This window comes from Phoxinus phoxinus (genome assembly GCF_949152265.1).
Source record: "Phoxinus phoxinus genome assembly, chromosome: 13".
In the NCBI taxonomy this organism is placed as follows: Eukaryota; Metazoa; Chordata; class Actinopteri; order Cypriniformes; family Leuciscidae; genus Phoxinus; species Phoxinus phoxinus.
This window is the reverse complement of record NC_136888.1, coordinates 35,984,968-36,007,437: the sequence shown is the minus strand read 5'-3', so window position 1 is coordinate 36,007,437 and position 22,470 is coordinate 35,984,968. Positions and strand designations below refer to the sequence as shown.

Sequence of the window (22,470 nt, the reverse complement as noted above, 5' to 3'; positions counted from 1 at the left end):
GGTTCTGAAAACTGTCCCTGATGTTCTGACGGAACGAGGTTCTGAAAACTGTGCCTGATGTTCTGACGGAACGAGGTTCTGAAAACTGTGCCTGATGTTCTGACGGAACGAGGTTCTGAAAACTGTCCCTGAAGTTCTGACGGGACGAGGTTCTGAAAACTGTGCCTGATGTTCTGACAGAACGAGGTTCTGAAAACTGTCCCTGATGTTCTGACGGAACGAGGTTCTGAAAACTGTCCCTGATGTTCTGACGGAACGAGGTTCTGAAAACTGTCCCTGATGTTCTGACGGGACGAGGTTCTGACGGAACGAGGTTCTGAAAACTGTCCCTGATGTTCTGACAGAACGAGGTTCTGAAAACTGTTCCTGATGTTCTGACGGAACGAGGTTCTGAAAACTGTCCTTGATGTTCTGACAGAACGAGGTTCTGAAAACTGTGCCTGATGTTCTGACGGAACGAGGTTCTGAAAACGGTCCCTGATGTTCTGACGGGACGAGGTTCTGATGGAACGAGGTTCTGAAAACTGTCCCTGATGTTCTGACAGAACGAGGTTCTGAAAACTGTCCCTGATGTTCTGACAGAACGAGGTTCTGAAAACTGTCCCTGATGTTCTGACAGAACGATGTTCTGAAAACTGTGCCTGATGTTCTGACGGAACGAGGTTCTGAAAACTGTCCCTGATGTTCTGACGGGACAAGGTTCTGATGGAACGAGGTTCTGAAAACTGTCCCTGATGTTCTGACAGAACGAGGTTCTGAAAACTGTTCCTGATGTTCTGACAGAACGAGGTTCTGAAAACTGTTCCTGATGTTCTGACGGAACGAGGTTCTGAAAACTGTGCCTGATGTTCTGACGGAACGAGGTTCTGAAAACTGTCCCTGATGTTCTGACGGGACGAGGTTCTGACGGAACGAGGTTCTGAAAACTGTCCCTGATGTTCTGACAGAACGAGGTTCTGAAAACTGTTCCTGATGTTCTGACGGAACGAGGTTCTGAAAACTGTCCCTGATGTTCTGACGGAACGAGGTTCTGATGGAACGAGGTTCTGAAAACTGTCCCTGATGTTCTGACAGAACGAGGTTCTGAAAACTGTTCCTGATGTTCTGACAGAACGAGGTTCTGAAAACTGTCCCTGATGTTCTGACAGAACGAGGTTCTGAAAACTGTCCCTGATGTTCTGACAGAACGAGGTTCTGAAAACTGTTCCTGATGTTCTGACAGAACGAGGTTCTGAAAACTGTCCCTGATGTTCTGACAGAACGAGGTTCTGAAAACTGTTCCTGATGTTCTGACGGAACGAGGTTCTGAAAACTGTCCCTGATGTTCTGACAGAACGAGGTTCTGAAAACTGTCCCTGATGTTCTGACAGAACGAGGTTCTGAAAACTGTTCCTGATGTTCTGACGGAACGAGGTTCTGAAAACTGTTCCTGATGTTCTGACGGGACGAGGTTCTGAAAACTGTGCCTGATGTTCTGTCGGAACGGGGTTCTGAAAACTGTTCCTGATGTTCTGACGGAAAGAGGTTCTGAAAACTGTGCCTGATGTTCTGTCGGAACGAGGTTCTGAAAACTGTGCCTGATGTTCTGACGGAACGAGGTTCTGAAAACTGTCCCTGAAGTTCTGACGGGACGAGGTTCTGAAAACTGTGCCTGATGTTCTGACAGAACGAGGTTCTGAAAACTGTCCCTGATGTTCTGACGGAACGAGGTTCTGAAAACTGTCCCTGATGTTCTGACGGAACGAGGTTCTGAAAACTGTCCCTGATGTTCTGACGGGACGAGGTTCTGACGGAACGAGGTTCTGAAAACTGTCCCTGATGTTCTGACAGAACGAGGTTCTGAAAACTGTTCCTGATGTTCTGACGGAACGAGGTTCTGAAAACTGTCCTTGATGTTCTGACAGAACGAGGTTCTGAAAACTGTGCCTGATGTTCTGACGGAACGAGGTTCTGAAAACGGTCCCTGATGTTCTGACGGGACGAGGTTCTGATGGAACGAGGTTCTGAAAACTGTCCCTGATGTTCTGACAGAACGAGGTTCTGAAAACTGTCCCTGATGTTCTGACAGAACGAGGTTCTGAAAACTGTCCCTGATGTTCTGACAGAACGATGTTCTGAAAACTGTGCCTGATGTTCTGACGGAACGAGGTTCTGAAAACTGTCCCTGATGTTCTGACGGGACAAGGTTCTGATGGAACGAGGTTCTGAAAACTGTCCCTGATGTTCTGACAGAACGAGGTTCTGAAAACTGTTCCTGATGTTCTGACAGAACGAGGTTCTGAAAACTGTTCCTGATGTTCTGACGGAACGAGGTTCTGAAAACTGTGCCTGATGTTCTGACGGAACGAGGTTCTGAAAACTGTCCCTGATGTTCTGACGGGACGAGGTTCTGACGGAACGAGGTTCTGAAAACTGTCCCTGATGTTCTGACAGAACGAGGTTCTGAAAACTGTTCCTGATGTTCTGACGGAACGAGGTTCTGAAAACTGTCCCTGATGTTCTGACGGAACGAGGTTCTGATGGAACGAGGTTCTGAAAACTGTCCCTGATGTTCTGACAGAACGAGGTTCTGAAAACTGTTCCTGATGTTCTGACAGAACGAGGTTCTGAAAACTGTCCCTGATGTTCTGACAGAACGAGGTTCTGAAAACTGTCCCTGATGTTCTGACAGAACGAGGTTCTGAAAACTGTTCCTGATGTTCTGACAGAACGAGGTTCTGAAAACTGTCCCTGATGTTCTGACAGAACGAGGTTCTGAAAACTGTTCCTGATGTTCTGACGGAACGAGGTTCTGAAAACTGTCCCTGATGTTCTGACAGAACGAGGTTCTGAAAACTGTCCCTGATGTTCTGACGGAACGAGGTTCTGAAAACTGTTCCTGATGTTCTGACGGAACGAGGTTCTGAAAACTGTTCCTGATGTTCTGACGGGACGAGGTTCTGAAAACTGTGCCTGATGTTCTGTCGGAACGGGGTTCTGAAAACTGTTCCTGATGTTCTGACGGAAAGAGGTTCTGAAAACTGTGCCTGATGTTCTGTCGGAACGAGGTTCTGAAAACTGTTCCTGATGTTCTGACGGAACGAGGTTCTGAAAACTGTCCCTGATGTTCTGTCGGAACGAGGTTCTGAAAACTGTTCCTGATGTTCTGACGGAACGAGGTTCTGAAAACTGTCCCTGATGTTCTGACAGAACGAGGTTCTGAAAACTGTCCCTGATGTTCTGACGGAACGAGGTTCTGAAAACTGTCCCTGATGTTCTGACAGAACGAGGTTCTGAAAACTGTCCCTGATGTTCTGTCGGAACGAGGTTCTGAAAACTGTTCCTGATGTTCTGACGGAACGAGGTTCTGAAAACTGTCCCTGATGTTCTGTCGGAATGAGGTTCTGAAAACTGTTCCTGATGTTCTGACGGAACGAGGTTCTGAAAACTGTGCCTGATGTTCTGACGGAACGAGGTTCTGAAAACTGTCCCTGATGTTCTGACGGAACGAGGTTCTGAAAACTGTGCCTGATGTTCTGACGGAACGAGGTTCTGAAAACTGTGCCTGATGTTCTGACGGAACGAGGTTCTGAAAACTGTCCCTGAAGTTCTGACGGGACGAGGTTCTGAAAACTGTGCCTGATGTTCTGACAGAACGAGGTTCTGAAAACTGTCCCTGATGTTCTGACGGAACGAGGTTCTGAAAACTGTGCCTGATGTTCTGTCGGAACGAGGTTCTGAAAACTGTTCCTGATGTTCTGACGGAACGAGGTTCTGAAAACTGTTCCTGATGTTCTGACGGAACGAGGTTCTGAAAACTGTGCCTGATGTTCTGACAGAACGAGGTTCTGAAAACTGTTCCTGATGTTCTGACGGGACGAGGTTCTGAAAACTGTGCCTGATGTTCTGACAGAACGAGGTTCTGAAAACTGTCCCTGATGTTCTGACGGAACGAGGTTCTGAAAACTGTCCCTGATGTTCTGACAGAACGAGGTTCTGAAAACTGTCCCTGATGTTCTGACGGAACGAGGTTCTGAAAACTGTCCCTGATGTTCTGACAGAACGAGGTTCTGAAAACTGTTCCTGATGTTCTGACGGAACGAGGTTCTGAAAACTGTTCCTGATGTTCTGACGGGACGAGGTTCTGAAAACTGTGCCTGATGTTCTGACAGAACGAGGTTCTGAAAACTGTTCCTGATGTTCTGACGGGACGAGGTTCTGAAAACTGTGCCTGATGTTCTGACAGAACGAGGTTCTGAAAACTGTTCCTGATGTTCTGACGGAACGAGGTTCTGAAAACTGTTCCTGATGTTCTGACGGGACGAGGTTCTGAAAACTGTTCCTGATGTTCTGACGGAACGAGGTTCTGAAAACTGTTCCTGATGTTCTGACAGAACGAGGTTCTGAAAACTGTTCCTGATGTTCTGACGGAACGAGGTTCTGAAAACTGTTCCTGATGTTCTGACGGGACGAGGTTCTGAAAACTGTGCCTGATGTTCTGACAGAACGAGGTTCTGAAAACTGTTCCTGATGTTCTGACGGAACGAGGTTCTGAAAACTGTTCCTGATGTTCTGACGGGACGAGGTTCTGAAAACTGTGCCTGATGTTCTGACAGAACGAGGTTCTGAAAACTGTTCCTGATGTTCTGACGGAACGAGGTTCTGAAAACTGTTCCTGATGTTCTGACGGAACGAGGTTCTGAAAACTGTTCCTGATGTTCTGTCGGAACGAGGTTCTGAAAACTGTTCCTGATGTTCTGACGGAACGAGGTTCTGAAAACTGTGCCTGATGTTCTGTCGGAACGAGGTTCTGAAAACTGTTCCTGATGTTCTGACGGAACGAGGTTCTGAAAACTGTCCCTGATGTTCTGACGGGACGAGGTTCTGAAAACTGTTCCTGATGTTCTGACGGAACGAGGTTCTGAAAACTGTCCCTGATGTTCTGACAGAACGAGGTTCTGAAAACTGTTCCTGATGTTCTGACGGAACGAGGTTCTGAAAACGGTTCCTGATGTTCTGACGGAACGAGGTTCTGAAAACTGTCCCTGATGTTCTGACAGAACGAGGTTCTGAAAACTGTCCCTGATGTTCTGACGGGACGAGGTTCTGAAAACTGTTCCTGATGTTCTGACGGAACGAGGTTCTGAAAACTGTTCCTGATGTTCTGACAGAACGAGGTTCTGAAAACTGTTCCTGATGTTCTGACGGAACGAGGTTCTGAAAACTGTCCCTGATGTTCTGACGGAACGAGGTTCTGAAAACTGTCCCTGATGTTCTGACGGAACGAGGTTCTGAAAACTGTTCCTGATGTTCTGACGGAACGAGGTTCTGAAAACTGTCCCTGATGTTCTGACGGAACGAGGTTCTGAAAACTGTTCCTGATGTTCTGACAGAACGAGGTTCTGAAAACTGTCTGTCCCTGATGTTCTGACAGAACGAGGTTCTGAAAACTGTTCCTGATGTTCTGAGAGAACGAGGTTCTGAAAACTGTTCCTGATGTTCTGACGGAACGAGGTTCTGAAAACTGTTCCTGATGTTCTGACAGAACGAGGTTCTGAAAACTGTTCCTGATGTTCTGACGGAACGAGGTTCTGAAAACTGTTCCTGATGTTCTGACAGAACGAGGTTCTGAAAACTGTTCCTGATGTTCTGACGGAACGAGGTTCTGAAAACTGTTCCTGATGTTCTGACAGAACGAGGTTCTGAAAACTGTCCCTGATGTTCTGACAGAACGAGGTTCTGAAAACTGTTCCTGATGTTCTGAGAGAACGAGGTTCTGAAAACTGTTCCTGATGTTCTGACGGAACGAGGTTCTGAAAACTGTTCCTGATGTTCTGACGGAACGAGGTTCTGAAAACTGTTCCTGATGTTCTGACGGAACGAGGTTCTGAAAACTGTTCCTGATGTTCTGACAGAACGAGGTTCTGAAAACTGTTCCTGATGTTCTGACGGAACGAGGTTCTGAAAACTGTTCCTGATGTTCTGACAGAACGAGGTTCTGAAAACTGTCCCTGATGTTCTGACAGAACGAGGTTCTGAAAACTGTTCCTGATGTTCTGAGAGAACGAGGTTCTGAAAACTGTCCCTGATGTTCTGACAGAACGAGGTTCTGAAAACTGTTCCTGATGTTCTGAGAGAACGAGGTTCTGAAAACTGTTCCTGATGTTCTGACGGAACGAGGTTCTGAAAACTGTTCCTGATGTTCTGAGAGAACGAGGTTCTGAAAACTGTTCCTGATGTTCTGACGGAACGAGGTTCTGAAAACTGTTCCTGATGTTCTGACGGAACGAGGTTCTGAAAACTGTTCCTGATGTTCTGACAGAACGAGGTTCTGAAAACTGTTCCTGATGTTCTGAGAGAACGAGGTTCTGAAAACTGTTCCTGATGTTCTGACGGAACGAGGTTCTGAAAACTGTCCCTGATGTTCTGACAGAACGAGGTTCTGAAAACTGTCCCTGATGTTCTGAGAGAACGAGGTTCTGAAAACTGTCCCTGATGTTCTGACAGAACGAGGTTCTGAAAACTGTCCCTGATGTTCTGACGGAACGAGGTTCTGAAAACTGTTCCTGATGTTCTGACGGAACGAGGTTCTGAAAACTGTCCCTGATGTTCTGACGGAACGAGGTTCTGAAAACTGTTCCTGATGTTCAAGTCAAGTCAAGTCAAGAATATTTGTATAGCGCTTTTCACAATACAGATTGTATCAAAGCAGCTTCACAGTATTAAAATAAAATAATTATAAAACGTCCATGTTTGGTAATGCTAATCAATAGTAATATTGATTGATTCATTAAATTGATTATCCCCAACTGAGCAAGCCAAAGGCAACAGTGGCAAGGAAACGAAAAACTCCATCAGGTGACCCAATGGTGACCTAAAACTCCATCAGGTGACCTAATGGAGAAAAAAAACCTTGGGAGAACCCAGGCTCAGTCGGGGGCCAGTTCTCCTCTGGCGGTTATGAACTAGAGGCCGGATTTAACTGTAAGATTAAAACATTTATATGAATGCCTGGTTAAAGAGATGCGTCTTTAATCTAGTTTTGAACTGGGAGAGCGAGTCTGAGCAACGAACAGTATCAGGAAGGCTATTCCAGAGTTTTGGAGCTAAATGTGAGAATGCTCTCCCTCCTTTGGTGGACTTAGATATCCTAGGTACGACCAGAAGCCTCGAATTTAGCGATCTTAAAGAGCGCGATGGATTATAGGGCGATAGAAGATCCGTTAAATAAACTGGAGCTAAGCCGTTTAGGGCTTTATAAGTCAGTAACAATACCTTATAATTAATACGGAACTTTATAGGTAACCAGTGTAGAGATGATAAGATCGGTGTTATATGATCATATTTTCTTGACCTAGTAAGATGTTCTGACGGAACGAGGTTCTGAAAACTGTTCCTGATGTTCTGAGAGAACGAGGTTCTGAAAACTGTTCCTGATGTTCTGACGGAACAAGGTTCTGAAAACTGTTCCTGATGTTCTGACAGAACGAGGTTCTGAAAACTGTTCCTGATGTTCTGAGAGAACGAGGTTCTGAAAACTGTCCCTGATGTTCTGACAGAACGAGGTTCTGAAAACTGTGCCTGATGTTCTGACAGAACGAGGTTCTGAAAACTGTTCCTGATGATCTGAGAGAACGAGGTTCTGAAAACTGTCCCTGATGTTCTGACAGAACGAGGTTCTGAAAACTGTTCCTGATGTTCTGACGGAACGAGGTTCTGAAAACTGTTCCTGATGTTCTGAGAGAACGAGGTTCTGAAAACTGTCCCTGATGTTCTGACAGAACGAGGTTCTGAAAACTGTCCCTGATGTTCTGACAGAACGAGGTTCTGAAGCTGGCAGACTTCGGGTCGTGCAGGAGCATCTCCTCCAGGCCTCCTCACACCGAGTACATCTCGACCCGCTGGTACCGAGCGCCCGAGTGTCTGCTGACCGACGGACACTACTCTCAGAAGATGGACGTGTGGAGCGCCGGCTGCGTGTTCTTCGAGATCCTCAGGTAGTGTGTGTGTGTGTGTGTGTGTGTGTGTGTGTGTGTGTGTGTGTGTGTGTGTGTGTGTGTGAGAGAGAGTGTGTGTGTGAGAGAGTGTGTGTGTGTGTGTGTGTGTGTGTGTGTGTGTGTAAGAGAGTGAGAGTGTGTGTGTGTGTGTGTGTGTGTGTGTGAGCCTGTGGTGTGAGAGTGTGTGTGAGAGTGAGTGTGTGTGTGTGTGTGAGAGTGAGAGTGTGTGTGAGAGTGTGTGTGTGTGTGTGTGTGTGTGTGTGTGTGAGTGAGTGTGTGTGAGAGTGAGTGTGTGTGAGAGTGAGTGTGAGAGTGAGTGTGTGTGAGAGTGTGTATGAGAGTGAGTGAGTGAGTGTGTGTGTGTGTGTGTGTGTGTGTGTGTGTGTGTGTGTGTGTGTGTGTGTGGAATGGTCATCATACTCTAACGCTTCATGTCTTCTAGCCTGAGCCCGTTATTCCCTGGACGTAACGAGCTCGATCAGGTCAACAAGATCCACGAGGTGTTGGGCTCGCCGGACGGCACACTGCTGCAGAAGTTCAAACAGTGAGAACAGCATCCACACACACACACACACACACACACACACTCAGAATGATCAAACACTTGTGTTGCTTCTGACAATTTAATCTTATTTCGCTTCTTTTCCTTCTGTTCCTCATTATTACCAAAGAACGTATATTGACAAGAAGTGAAAGCCAATAGAACGTTCCATTGCAACACCAGCGCCCAGCAGCAGCCCTACGTTTCCGCCATTTTGGGGTGAAAGCGACTCGGCAGTCCACTACTAGTGATGTGTCGTTCGCGAAGGAGCCGGCTCTAAGAGCCGATTCTTTGAAAAGAGCCGGACTTCCCATCACTATCCACTAGCTTCTTGCTGTCGCTATGGCAATATCAGCTGCTTTATATATATAAAAAGTACATTAAAGATCAAATCCTAACTGAATGATGACAACATATAATAACGTACAATCACTAGACTAGTGATCATCAAATCCCGTTTAACAGTTTATTTCACAGACTTAGACAAGTCTTCTTTTCCCCACAAAACCTTCAGTTTGGTTTGACATTCTTTGAAGTTCAAGTATTAGCATTTCAAACACTGAATTAATACCAATATATAAGTTGCATGCCATAAAGGCCAAATTTACCTGTCAGGGTCTTTGGGAAACCGATGAAAGGCAAGATTTGTACTGCACTGATAGTTTTTGCAGTTTATTGCCGAGCACTGCTTTCTTTTATTCCACTTGGACTTCGTTGTCATTCTGTTTGTTTATGTGTAACTGTTACGGTAACTGTTATCTGTGCTGTTGTCCAGTAACTCCAGTTGGAATCTTCACCCCAAAATGGCGGCCGCGCCACCTAGTGGCTGTTACCCAGAAAGCATCAGAGTTTCGCCTCTTGTTCTTCTATACTCTTTGTTATTACGCAGCTCTAACACACACACACACACACCGATCATCACTGCTGACATCATCTCTGATTGTGTCCCCTGTGTGTGAAGGTCTCGTGCGATGCGGTTTGATTTCCCGCCTCGGAAAGGCTGTGGGATTCCTCCACTGGTTCCTCACTGTTCCCCTGCTGGCCTGTCTCTGCTGGAGCAGATGCTGACCTACGACCCCGAGCAGCGCATCAGCGCCCGCGCAGCCCTGCAACACACCTGCTTCAGAGAGCTGCGGTCAGCGCACACACACACGCACACATACTCACTCACTCATACATACACACACACACTCACTCACTCTCTCTCATACACACTCTCACACTCTCTCTCATACACACACACACTCTCACACACACACACTCTCACACACACACACACACACACACTCACTCTCTCTCATACACACACACACACTCTCACACACACACACACACACACACACTCTCTCATCTCGGTGTTCATCTCTCTGGTGTGTGTTAGAGTGGCGGAGAGGCGAGTGGGTCTGCGGAGGAAAGGTGAGGGAGAGTCCAGCAACACACCGGCGTCTGATCAGCTGTGGCGGCTCGCGAGACAGGGCCGGAGACAGGTAAGACAGGTGAGACTGATCTCAGAACCACATGATCTCAGAACATCATCATGATCTCAGAACCACATGATCTCAGAACCACATGATCTCAGAACCACATGATCTCAGAACCACATGATCTCAGAACCACATGATCTCAGAACCACATGATCTCAGAACATCATCATGATCTCAGAACCACATGATCTCAGAACATCATCATGATCTCAGAACCACATGATCTCAGAACATCATCATGATCTCAGAACCACATGATCTCAGAACCACATGATCTCAGAACATCATCATGATCTCAGAACCACATGATCTCAGAACCACATGATCTCAGAACATCATCATGATCTCAGAACATCATCATGATCTCAGAACCACATGATCTCAGAACATCATCATGATCTCAGAACCACATGATCTCAGAACCACATGATCTCAGAACATCATCACAATCTCAGAACATCATCATGATCTCGGAACATCATCACAATCTCAGAACATCATCATGATCTCAGAACCACATGATCTCAGAACATCATCACGATCTCAGAACATCATCACGATCTCAGAACATCATCATGATCTCAGAACATCATCATGATCTCAGAACATCATCACGATCTCAGAACATCATCACGATCTCAGAACATCATCACGATCTCAGAACATCATCACGATCTCAGAACTCATCACGATCTCAGAACATCATCATGATCTCAGAACATCATCATGATCTCAGAACATCATCACGATCTCAGAACATCATCATGATCTCAGAACATCATCATGATCTCAGAACATCATCACGATCTCAGAACATCATCATGATCTCGGAACATCATCACAATCTCAGAACATCATCATGATCTCAGAACCACATGATCTCAGAACATCATCACGATCTCAGAACATCATCACGATCTCAGAACATCATCATGATCTCAGAACATCATCATGATCTCAGAACATCATCACGATCTCAGAACATCATCACGATCTCAGAACATCATCACGATCTCAGAACATCATCACGATCTCAGAACTCATCACGATCTCAGAACATCATCATGATCTCAGAACATCATCATGATCTCAGAACATCATCACGATCTCAGAACATCATCATGATCTCAGAACATCATCATGATCTCAGAACATCATCACGATCTCAGAACATCATCACGATCTCAGAACATCATCATGATCTCAGAACATCATCACGATCTCAGAACATCATCACAATCTCAGAGCATCATCACGATCTCAGAACATCATCACGATCTCAGAACATCATCACGATCTCAGAACATCATCACGATCTCAGAACATCATCACGATCTCAGAACATCATCACGATCTCAGAACATCATCACGATCTCAGAACATCATCATGATCTCAGAACATCATCATGATCTCAGAACATCATCACGATCTCAGAACATCATCATGATCTCAGAACATCATCACGATCTCAGAACATCATCACGATCTCAGAACATCATCACTAACTCAGAACATCATCATGATCTCAAAACATCATCATGATCTCAGAACATCATCACGATCTCAGAACATCATCACGATCTCAGAACATCATCACGATCTCAGAACATCATCATGATCTCAGAACATCATCATGATCTCAGAACATCATCATGATCTCAGAACATCATCACGATCTCAGAACATCATCACGATCTCAGAACATCATCCATCATCACGATCTCAGAACATCATCATGATCTCAGAACATCATCACGATCTCAGAACATCATCACGATCTCAGAACATCATCATGATCTCAGAACATCATCACGATCTCAAAACATCATCATGATCTCAGAACATCATCATGATCTCAGAACATCATCACGATCTCAGAACATCATCATGATCTCAGAACATCATCACGATCTCAGAACATCATCACGATCTCAGAACATCATCACGATCTCAGAACATCAACATGATCTCAGAACATCATCATGATCTCAGAACATCATCATGATCTCAGAACATCATCATGATCTCAGAACATCATCATGATCTCAGAACATCATCACGATCTCAGAACATCAACATGATCTCAGAACATCATCATGATCTCAGAACATCATCATGATCTCAGAACATCATCATGATCTCAGAACATCATCATGATCTCAGAACATCATCATGATCTCAGAACATCATCACGATCTCAGAACATCATCACGATCTCAGAACATCATCATGATCTCAGAACATCATCACGATCTCAGAACATCAACATGATCTCAGAACATCATCATGATCTCAGAACATCATCATGATCTCAGAACATCATCACGATCTCAGAACATCATCATGATCTCAGAACATCATCATGATCTCAGAACATCATCATGATCTCAGAACATCATCACGATCTCAGAACATCATCACGATCTCAGAACATCATCATGATCTCAGAACATCATCATGATCTCAGAACATCATCACGATCTCAGAACATCATCACGATCTCAGAACATCATCACTAACTCAGAACATCATCATGATCTCAAAACATCATCATGATCTCAGAACATCATCACGATCTCAGAACATCATCACGATCTCAGAACATCATCACGATCTCAGAACATCATCACGATCTCAGAACATCATCATGATCTCAGAACATCATCATGATCTCAGAACATCATCATGATCTCAGAACATCATCACGATCTCAGAACATCATCATGATCTCAGAACATCATCATGATCTCAGAACATCATCACGATCTCAGAACATCATCACGATCTCAGAACATCATCACGATCTCAGAACATCATCCATCATCACGATCTCAGAACATCATCATGATCTCAGAACCTCATCACGATCTCAGAACATCATCATGATCTCAGAACATCATCACGATCTCAGAACATCATCATGATCTCAGAACATCATCATGATCTCAGAACATCATCATGATCTCAGAACATCATCACGATCTCAGAACATCATCATGATCTCAGAACATCATCATGATCTCAGAACCTCATCACGATCTCAGAACATCATCACAATCTCAGAACATCATCACGATCTCAGAACATCAACATGATCTCAGAACATCATCACGATCTCAGAACATCATCATGATCTCAGAACATCATCACGATCTCAGAACATCAACATGATCTCAGAACATCATCACGATCTCAGAACATCATCACGATCTCAGAACATCATCATGATCTCAGAACATCATCACGATCTCAGAACATCATCATGATCTCAGAACATCATCACGATCTCAGAACATCATCACGATCTCAGAACATCATCACGATCTCAGAACATCATCACGATCTCAGAACATCATCACGATCTCAGAACATCATCACGATCTCAGAACATCATCATGATCTCAGAACATCATCACGATCTCAGAACATCAACATGATCTCAGAACATCATCATGATCTCAGAACATCATCATGATCTCAGAACATCATCATGATCTCAGAACATCATCATGATCTCAGAACATCATCACGATCTCAGAACATCATCACGATCTCAGAACATCATCATGATCTCAGAACATCATCACGATCTCAGAACATCAACATGATCTCAGAACATCATCATGATCTCAGAACATCATCATGATCTCAGAACATCATCACGATCTCAGAACATCATCATGATCTCAGAACATCATCATGATCTCAGAACATCATCATGATCTCAGAACATCATCACGATCTCAGAACATCATCATGATCTCAGAACATCATCATGATCTCAGAACATCATCATGATCTCAGAACATCATCACGATCTCAGAACATCATCACGATCTCAGAACATCATCACTAACTCAGAACATCATCATGATCTCAAAACATCATCATGATCTCAGAACATCATCACGATCTCAGAACATCATCACGATCTCAGAACATCATCACGATCTCAGAACATCATCACGATCTCAGAACATCATCATGATCTCAGAACATCATCATGATCTCAGAACATCATCACGATCTCAGAACATCATCACGATCTCAGAACATCATCATGATCTCAGAACATCATCACGATCTCAGAACATCATCACGATCTCAGAACATCATCACGATCTCAGAGCATCATCACGATCTCAGAACATCATCACGATCTCAGAACTCATCACGATCTCAGAACATCATCATGATCTCAGAACATCATCATGATCTCAGAACATCATCATGATCTCAGAACATCATCACGATCTCAGAACATCATCATGATCTCAGAACATCATCATGATCTCAGAACATCATCATGATCTCAGAACATCATCACGATCTCAGAACATCATCACGATCTCAGAACATCATCATGATCTCAGAACATCATCACGATCTCAGAACATCAACATGATCTCAGAACATCATCATGATCTCAGAACATCATCATGATCTCAGAACATCATCACGATCTCAGAACATCATCATGATCTCAGAACATCATCACGATCTCAGAACATCATCATGATCTCAGAACATCATCATGATCTCAGAACATCATCACGATCTCAGAACATCATCACGATCTCAGAACATCATCACTAACTCAGAACATCATCATGATCTCAAAACATCATCATGATCTCAGAACATCATCACGATCTCAGAACATCATCACGATCTCAGAACATCATCACGATCTCAGAACATCATCACGATCTCAGAACATCATCATGATCTCAGAACATCATCATGATCTCAGAACATCATCATGATCTCAGAACATCATCACGATCTCAGAACATCATCATGATCTCAGAACATCATCATGATCTCAGAACATCATCACGATCTCAGAACATCATCACGATCTCAGAACATCATCACGATCTCAGAACATCATCCATCATCACGATCTCAGAACATCATCATGATCTCAGAACATCATCACGATCTCAGAACATCATCACGATCTCAGAACATCATCATGATCTCAGAACATCATCACGATCTCAAAACATCATCATGATCTCAGAACATCATCATGATCTCAGAACATCATCACGATCTCAGAACATCATCATGATCTCAGAACATCATCACGATCTCAGAACATCATCATGATCTCAGAACATCATCATGATCTCAGAACATCATCACGATCTCAGAACATCATCATGATCTCAGAACATCATCATGATCTCAGAACATCATCATGATCTCAGAACATCAACATGATCTCAGAACATCATCACGATCTCAGAACATCATCATGATCTCAGAACATCATCATGATCTCAGAACATCAACATGATCTCAGAACATCATCACGATCTCAGAACATCATCACGATCTCAGAACATCATCCATCATCACGATCTCAGAACATCATCATGATCTCAGAACATCATCACGATCTCAGAACATCATCACGATCTCAGAACATCATCACGATCTCAGAACATCATCATGATCTCAGAACATCATCATGATCTCAGAACATCATCACGATCTCAGAACATCATCACGATCTCAGAACATCATCACGATCTCAGAACATCATCACGATCTCAGAACATCATCACGATCTCAGAACATCATCATGATCTCAGAACATCATCACGATCTCAGAACATCATCATGATCTCAGAACATTTCAATTCAATTCAATTCAAGTTTATTTGTATAGCGCTTTTCACAATACACATTGTTTCAAAGCAGCTTTACAGAAAATGCATTTCAAAAATATACATACAAAAATACAGTTAGTTAATCATGAAATTTAGGGCATAACATATCGCCGGCGTTGGGTCGTCTCTTCACAGGCGTTGGGGCATCTTAAGTCTCCATGAGAGGCTGGATACATAACTGGAGCTGACGAACTCTATTTGAGTTATAGGGACAGGCGTCCCGAGATAACAACAAAAAAGGCAGATGGGAAATAATTAGCGTAGCTGCTGTTCTTAATATGAATGCATTTGATCTGATTTAACTGTAGTATAAAAGGTATGAGATGCATCATGTGAATGCTTGGCTAAAGAGATGCGTCTTTAATCTAGTTTTAAACTGGGAGAGCGAATCTGAGTCTCGGACAGTATCAGGAAGGCTATTCCAGAGTTTAGGAGCTAGATGTGAAAACGCCCTCCCTCCTTTAGTGGACTTAGATATCCTAGGTACGACCAGAAGCCTCGAATTTAGCGATCTTAAAGAGCGCGATGGAATATATGGCGATAGAAGATCTCTTAAATACACAGGAGCTAAACCATTTAGGGCTTTATAAGTCAGTAACAATACTTTGTAATTGATACGGAACTTAATAGGTAACCAGTGTAGAGATGATAAAATTGGTGTTATATGATCATATTTTCTTGACCTAGTAAGAACTCTAGCAGCTGCATTTTGGACTAACTGTAGCTTGTTTACAGAGGATGCAGGACAACCAGCTAATAGAGCATTACAGTAATCTAGTCTCGAGGTCATGAATGCATGAACTAACTTTTCTGCATCAGAAACTGATAGCATATTACGTAGCTTAGCAATGTTTCTAAGGTGGAAACATCATCATGATCTCAGAACATCATCACGATCTCAGAACATCATCACGATCTCAGAACATCATCACGATCTCAGAACATCATCATGATCTCAGAACATCATCACGATCTCAGAACATCATCACGATCTCAGAACATCATCACGATCTCAGAACATCATCACGATCTCAGAACATCATCACGATCTCAGAACATCATCACGATCTCAGAACATCAACATGATCTCAGAACATCATCATGATCTCAGAACATCATCATGATCTCAGAACATCATCATGATCTCAGAACATCATCACGATCTCAGAACATCAACATGATCTCAGAACATCATCATGATCTCAGAACATCATCACGATCTCAGAACATCATCATGATCTCAGAACATCATCATGATCTCAGAACATCATCACAATCTCAGAACATCATCACGATCTCAGAACATCATCATGATCTCAGAACATCATCATGGTCTCGGAACCACATGATCTTAGAACCAGTGTGGAAAGAGTGATGGTTTCCAGTAACACACGATGTGTGTGTTGTCCTCAGATGTGTGTGTGTGTGTGTTGTCCTCAGATGTGTGTGTGTGTGTGTTCTCAGATGTGTGTGTTGTCCTCAGATGTGTGTGTGTGTGTTGTCCTCAGATGTGTGTGTTGTCCTCAGATATGTGTGTTGTCCTCAGATGTGTGTGTTGTCCTCAGATGTGTGTGTTGTCCTCAGATGTGTGTGTGTGTGTTGTCCTCAGATGTGTGTGTGTGTGTTGTCCTCAGATGTGTGTGTGTGTGTTGTCCTCAGATGTGTGTGTGTATTTTGTCCTCAGATGTGTGTGTTGTCCTCAGATGTGTGTGTTGTCCTCAGATGTGTGTGTGTGTGTGTGTGTGTTGTCCTCAGCAGCTGAAGCTGGAGCCGCTCAGCCGACGCCACTGCCCTCTGGAGCTGCCGAAGCTCAACCTCGGGGTCCCGGCCCACACACTCCCGGCACACACACTCCCGGCCCACCGCGGCTCTCTGCCTGCCATCTCCAAGTGCCACTCGCGTCTGAACAGGGTACACTTCACACTTTAGTCCAATTATGCAGTTAGGATGAAACTCCTGTTTGTACTGATTGTGTTTTCTTCTGAAGCCCAAAGAGGAGCCGCACCATCTGAAGAGCTTCTGCATGCCTCGTGCGCTGGAGCGCCACCCGCAGGACTACTGACGCCAGCCCACGCTAGAGCTCAGGCAACACACTCCTCACAGCAGACAATAAACCTCTTTAGGCACTCCGAAACAAGCACATCATTACTCGCATTACATGTGTCAGATTCTAGAAGATGGAGCAGAGATATAAAGCAGACTCACTCTACATGAACCCGAATCCCTGAAGGAGAGCCGGATCATTATTACACATGACCCTATATTTAATAAAGGGGTTTTACACTACACGTCTTCAAAGTGCCATCTTTGACATCAGAGATCCGGATCTCTTCCACAGAAGGGTGTGGCGATATCTTCGTCACGAGACGATATAATATTAATGCGACACTCCACGACATATGATAAAAGGGTAACAAAAACATGTACGGTTGATTAAAATGCTAAGTTAGACATTAACAGTGTGTGTGTGTGTGTGTGTGTGAATATGATTGGACTTGGACTGGAAACCCAAAGCAGGACGATAGAGACTCCAGAATAAACATGTTCATGATTCTGAAGCTGGAACACAGGGGTATTGTGGAGGAATATGCTGGATCTGTCACTCACAACATGTAGGCCACTTTACTGCTGGGTAAAGACATGACATCATCAGGACCAGCAAATATTCCCCCGTTGGGTTATTATACATTATATATAGTAGTTTAATGTGGCAGACACTAATGACAGCCCTACTTCTAAATGATTCCGTACAGTATCGCCACTGATGCACACTGGGAAGGGTTACATCAATGCATTTGGGCAGGAACCGTATCGAGCAGTGACGTAATCGGCTTTATCACTGCTTGATAGCTTAGGGTCAGGACTAGGCTTGTACCAGCACACCGCACATGCAGCCGCTGGCCGCCGTCTGGAGCGGCTATATAAGAAAACTAGCCTTACAATTCATTCCATGCTTTACACCGAACATACTCAGACATATAGGGATGCCCTCAATGCTGCCTGCTCAAACTATTACTCATCACTCATAACCTCCTCCAAGTCCAGGCCTAAAACCCTGTTCAGGACCCTGGACAAACTCCTCAAACCCCCCGTCACCGCCTGTCCTAAGACCCCCGAGCAGTGCCAGGCCTTCGCACACTTCTTTGATGACAAAATTAGCCAAATTTACCACAGCTTCAACCCCAATGCTATCTCTCTCTCTGCTTCTCCTCCCTCTCTGGGCCCTCAGCTCTGCCATTTCACCGCTGTAGACTCCCGCACTATCACTGACATTAATAAGTCTAACTCCTCATCGTGTCAGCTTGACCCTGCCCCCTCCCCTCTACTTAAAGCCTGCATCACATCCTTATCTGAACGCATTGCATTGATTGTAAACACCTCTCTTAACTCTGGTGTTGTGCCTGCTGCCCTCAAGACTGCTGCAGTCACACCCATCCTCAAAAAACCGGACTGCGACCCGACTTCACTACTAAACTACCGCCCTATCTCCAACCTCCCCTTCCTGGCCAAGCTACTGGAAAGAGTGGTGGCCTCACAACTACACACCTTTCTTAATCACCATGACCTGTGAGCCTTTTCAATCCGGCTTCCGTTCATGCCACAGCACAGACTGCCCTTCTACGCATAGTTACCGACCTCCTCCTGTCTGCGGACTCTGGTTCACTGAACATTCTCATCCTCCTTGACCTCGGTGCTGCTTTCGATACCACCAACCACAATGTTCTAACAGCCCGCCTGTCTGCTATTGGTGTTTCTGGCACAGCCCTCAATACCTCTCCAACAGAAAGCAGTTTGTAACACTTGGTCCACATCAGTCTTCCAAGGGTGCTTCTCAATATCCCTCCTCGTCTCCTCGCTCCTCCGTCCTCCATCCTATCACCCGGAGACCGATCGAGCTCAGCCATCTTGAAGGACATCTCAATTCTCTAATTGCACCGTGAGGAGTGAGGAGCTTCACACACACACTCAGAAACACCGCTTCACACACACTCTCAGAAACACCGCTTCACACACACTCTCAGAAACACCGCTTCACACACACTCTCAGAAACACAGCTTCACACACTCTCAGAAACACCGCTTCACTCACTCTCAGAAACACCGCTTCACACACACTCTCAGAAACACCGCTTCACACACACTCTCAGAAACACCGCTTCACACACACTCAGAAACACCGCTTCACACACACTCTCAGAAACACCGCTTCACACACTCTCAGAAACACCGCTTCACACACACTCTCAGAAACACCACTTCACACACACTCTCAGAAACACCACTTCACACACACTCTCAGAAACACCACTTCACACACACTTAGAAACACCACTTCACACACTCTCAGAAACACCGCTTCACACACTCACTTAGAAACACCGCTTCACACACACTCTCAGAAACACCGCTTCACACACACTTTCAGAAACACCGCTTCACACACTCTCAGAAACACTGCTTCACACACACTCTCAGAAACACCGCTTCACACACACTCTCAGCTTCACACACTCTCAGAAACACCGCTTCACACACTCTCAGAAACACAGCTTCACACACTCAGAAACACCGCTTCACACACACTCTCAGAAACACCGCTTCACACACTCTCAGAAACACTGCTTCACACACACTCTCAGCTTCACACACACTCTCAGAAACACTGCTTCACACACACTCTCAGCTTCACACACACTCTCAGAAACACCGCTTCACACACACTCTCAGAAACACTGCTTCACACACACTCTCAGAAACACCGCTTCACTCACTCTCAGAAACACCGCTTCACACACACTCTCAGAAACACCGCTTCACACACACTCTCAGAAACACCGCTTCACACACACTCAGAAACACCGCTTCACACACACTCTCAGAAACACCGCTTCACACACTCTCAGAAACACTGCTTCACACACACTCTCAGAAACACCGCTTCACACACACTCTCAGCTTCACACACTCTCAGAAACACCGCTTCACACACTCTCAGAAACACAGCTTCACACACTCAGAAACACCGCTTCACACACACTCTCAGAAACACCGCTTCACACACTCTCAGAAACACTGCTTCACACACACTCTCAGCTTCACACACACTCTCAGAAACACTGCTTCACACACACTCTCAGCTTCACACACACTCTCAGAAACACCGCTTCACACACACTCTCAGAAACACTGCTTCACACACACTCTCAGAAACACCGCTTCACTCACTCTCAGAAACACCGCTTCACACACACTCTCAGAAACACCGCTTCACACACACTCTCAGAAACACCGCTTCACACACACTCAGAAACACCGCTTCACACACACTCTCAGAAACACCGCTTCACACACTCTCAGAAACACCGCTTCACACACACTCTCAGAAACACAGCTTCACACACACTCTGAGAAACACCACTTCACACACACTCTCAGAAACACCACTTCACACACACTCTCAGAAACACCACTTCACACACACTCTCAGAAACACCGCTTCACACACTCACTTAGAAACACCGCTTCACACACACTCTCAGAAACACCGCTTCACACACACTCTCAGAAACACCGCTTCACACACTCTCAGAAACACTGCTTCACACACACTCTCAGAAACACCGCTTCACACACACTCTCAGCTTCACACACTCTCAGAAACACCGCTTCACACACTCTCAGAAACACAGCTTCACACACTCAGAAACACCGCTTCACACACACTCTCAGAAACACCGCTTCACACACTCTCAGAAACACTGCTTCACACACACTCTCAGCTTCACACACACTCTCAGAAACACTGCTTCACACACACTCTCAGCTTCACACACACTCTCAGAAACACCGCTTCACACACACTCTCAGAAACACTGCTTCACACACACTCTCAGAAACACTGCTTTACACACACTCTCAGAAACACTGCTTCACACACACTCTCAGCTTCACACACACTCTCAGAAACACCGCTTCACACACTCTCAGAAACACCGCTTCACACACTCTCAGAAACACCGCTTCACACACACTCAGAAACACAGCTTCACACACACTCTCAGAAACACCGCTTCACAGACACTCAGAAACACCGCTTCACACACTCTCAGAAACACCGCTCCACACACACTCAGAAACACCGCTTCACACACACTCTCAGAAACACCGCTTCACAGACACTCAGAAACACCGCTTCACACACACTCAGAAACACCGCTTCACACACACTCTCAGAAACACCGCTTCACACACTCTCAGAAACACCGCTTCACACACTCTCAGAAACACCGCTTCACACACTCTCAGAAACACCGCTTCACACACACACTCAGAAACACAGCTTCACACACACTCAGAAACACCGCTTCACACACACTCTCAGAAACACCGCTTCACACACACTCAGAAACACCGCTTCACACACACTCTCAGAAACACCGCTTCACACACTCTCAGAAACACAGCTTCACACACACTCAGAAACACAGCTTCACACACACTCAGAAACACCGCTTCACACACACTCTCAGAAACACCGCTTCACACACACACTCAGAAACACCGCTTCACACACTCTCAGAAACACCGCTTCACACACACTCAGAAACACCGCTTCACACACTCTCAGAAACACCGCTTCACACACACTCAGAAACACCGCTTCACACACTCTCAGAAACACCGCTTCACACACACTCAGAAACACCGCTTCACACACACTCTCAGAAACACCGCTTCACACACTCTCAGAAACACAGCTTCACACTCAGAAACACCGCTTCACACA

General features: G+C 45.0%; 1 protein-coding gene across 7 annotated transcripts in view; it reads left to right on the top strand.

Moving 5' to 3' along the window:
- The window catches only part of mok (MOK protein kinase), a 29,754-nt gene extending 11,069 nt beyond the window's left edge, over positions 1 to 18,685 (top strand). For 2 of the 7 annotated variants that reach the window (XM_079632769.1, XM_079632772.1), the window contains exons 7-12: positions 7,798 to 7,976; positions 8,419 to 8,520; positions 9,479 to 9,652; positions 9,899 to 10,004; positions 17,439 to 17,594; positions 17,671 to 18,685. In XM_079632769.1, the coding sequence (XP_079488895.1) occupies positions 7,798 to 7,976; positions 8,419 to 8,520; positions 9,479 to 9,652; positions 9,899 to 10,004; positions 17,439 to 17,594; positions 17,671 to 17,745 (792 nt within the window). In that variant the 3' untranslated portion in view covers positions 17,746 to 18,685. Of the gene's footprint in view, positions 1 to 7,797; positions 7,977 to 8,418; positions 8,521 to 9,478; positions 9,653 to 9,898; positions 10,014 to 17,438; positions 17,595 to 17,670 lie in introns of all 7 variants that reach the window. The other 5 variants (XM_079632767.1, XM_079632771.1, XM_079632770.1 and 2 more) reach the window with 4 other exon arrangements.
- Positions 18,686 to 22,470: the final 3,785 nt, after the last annotated feature.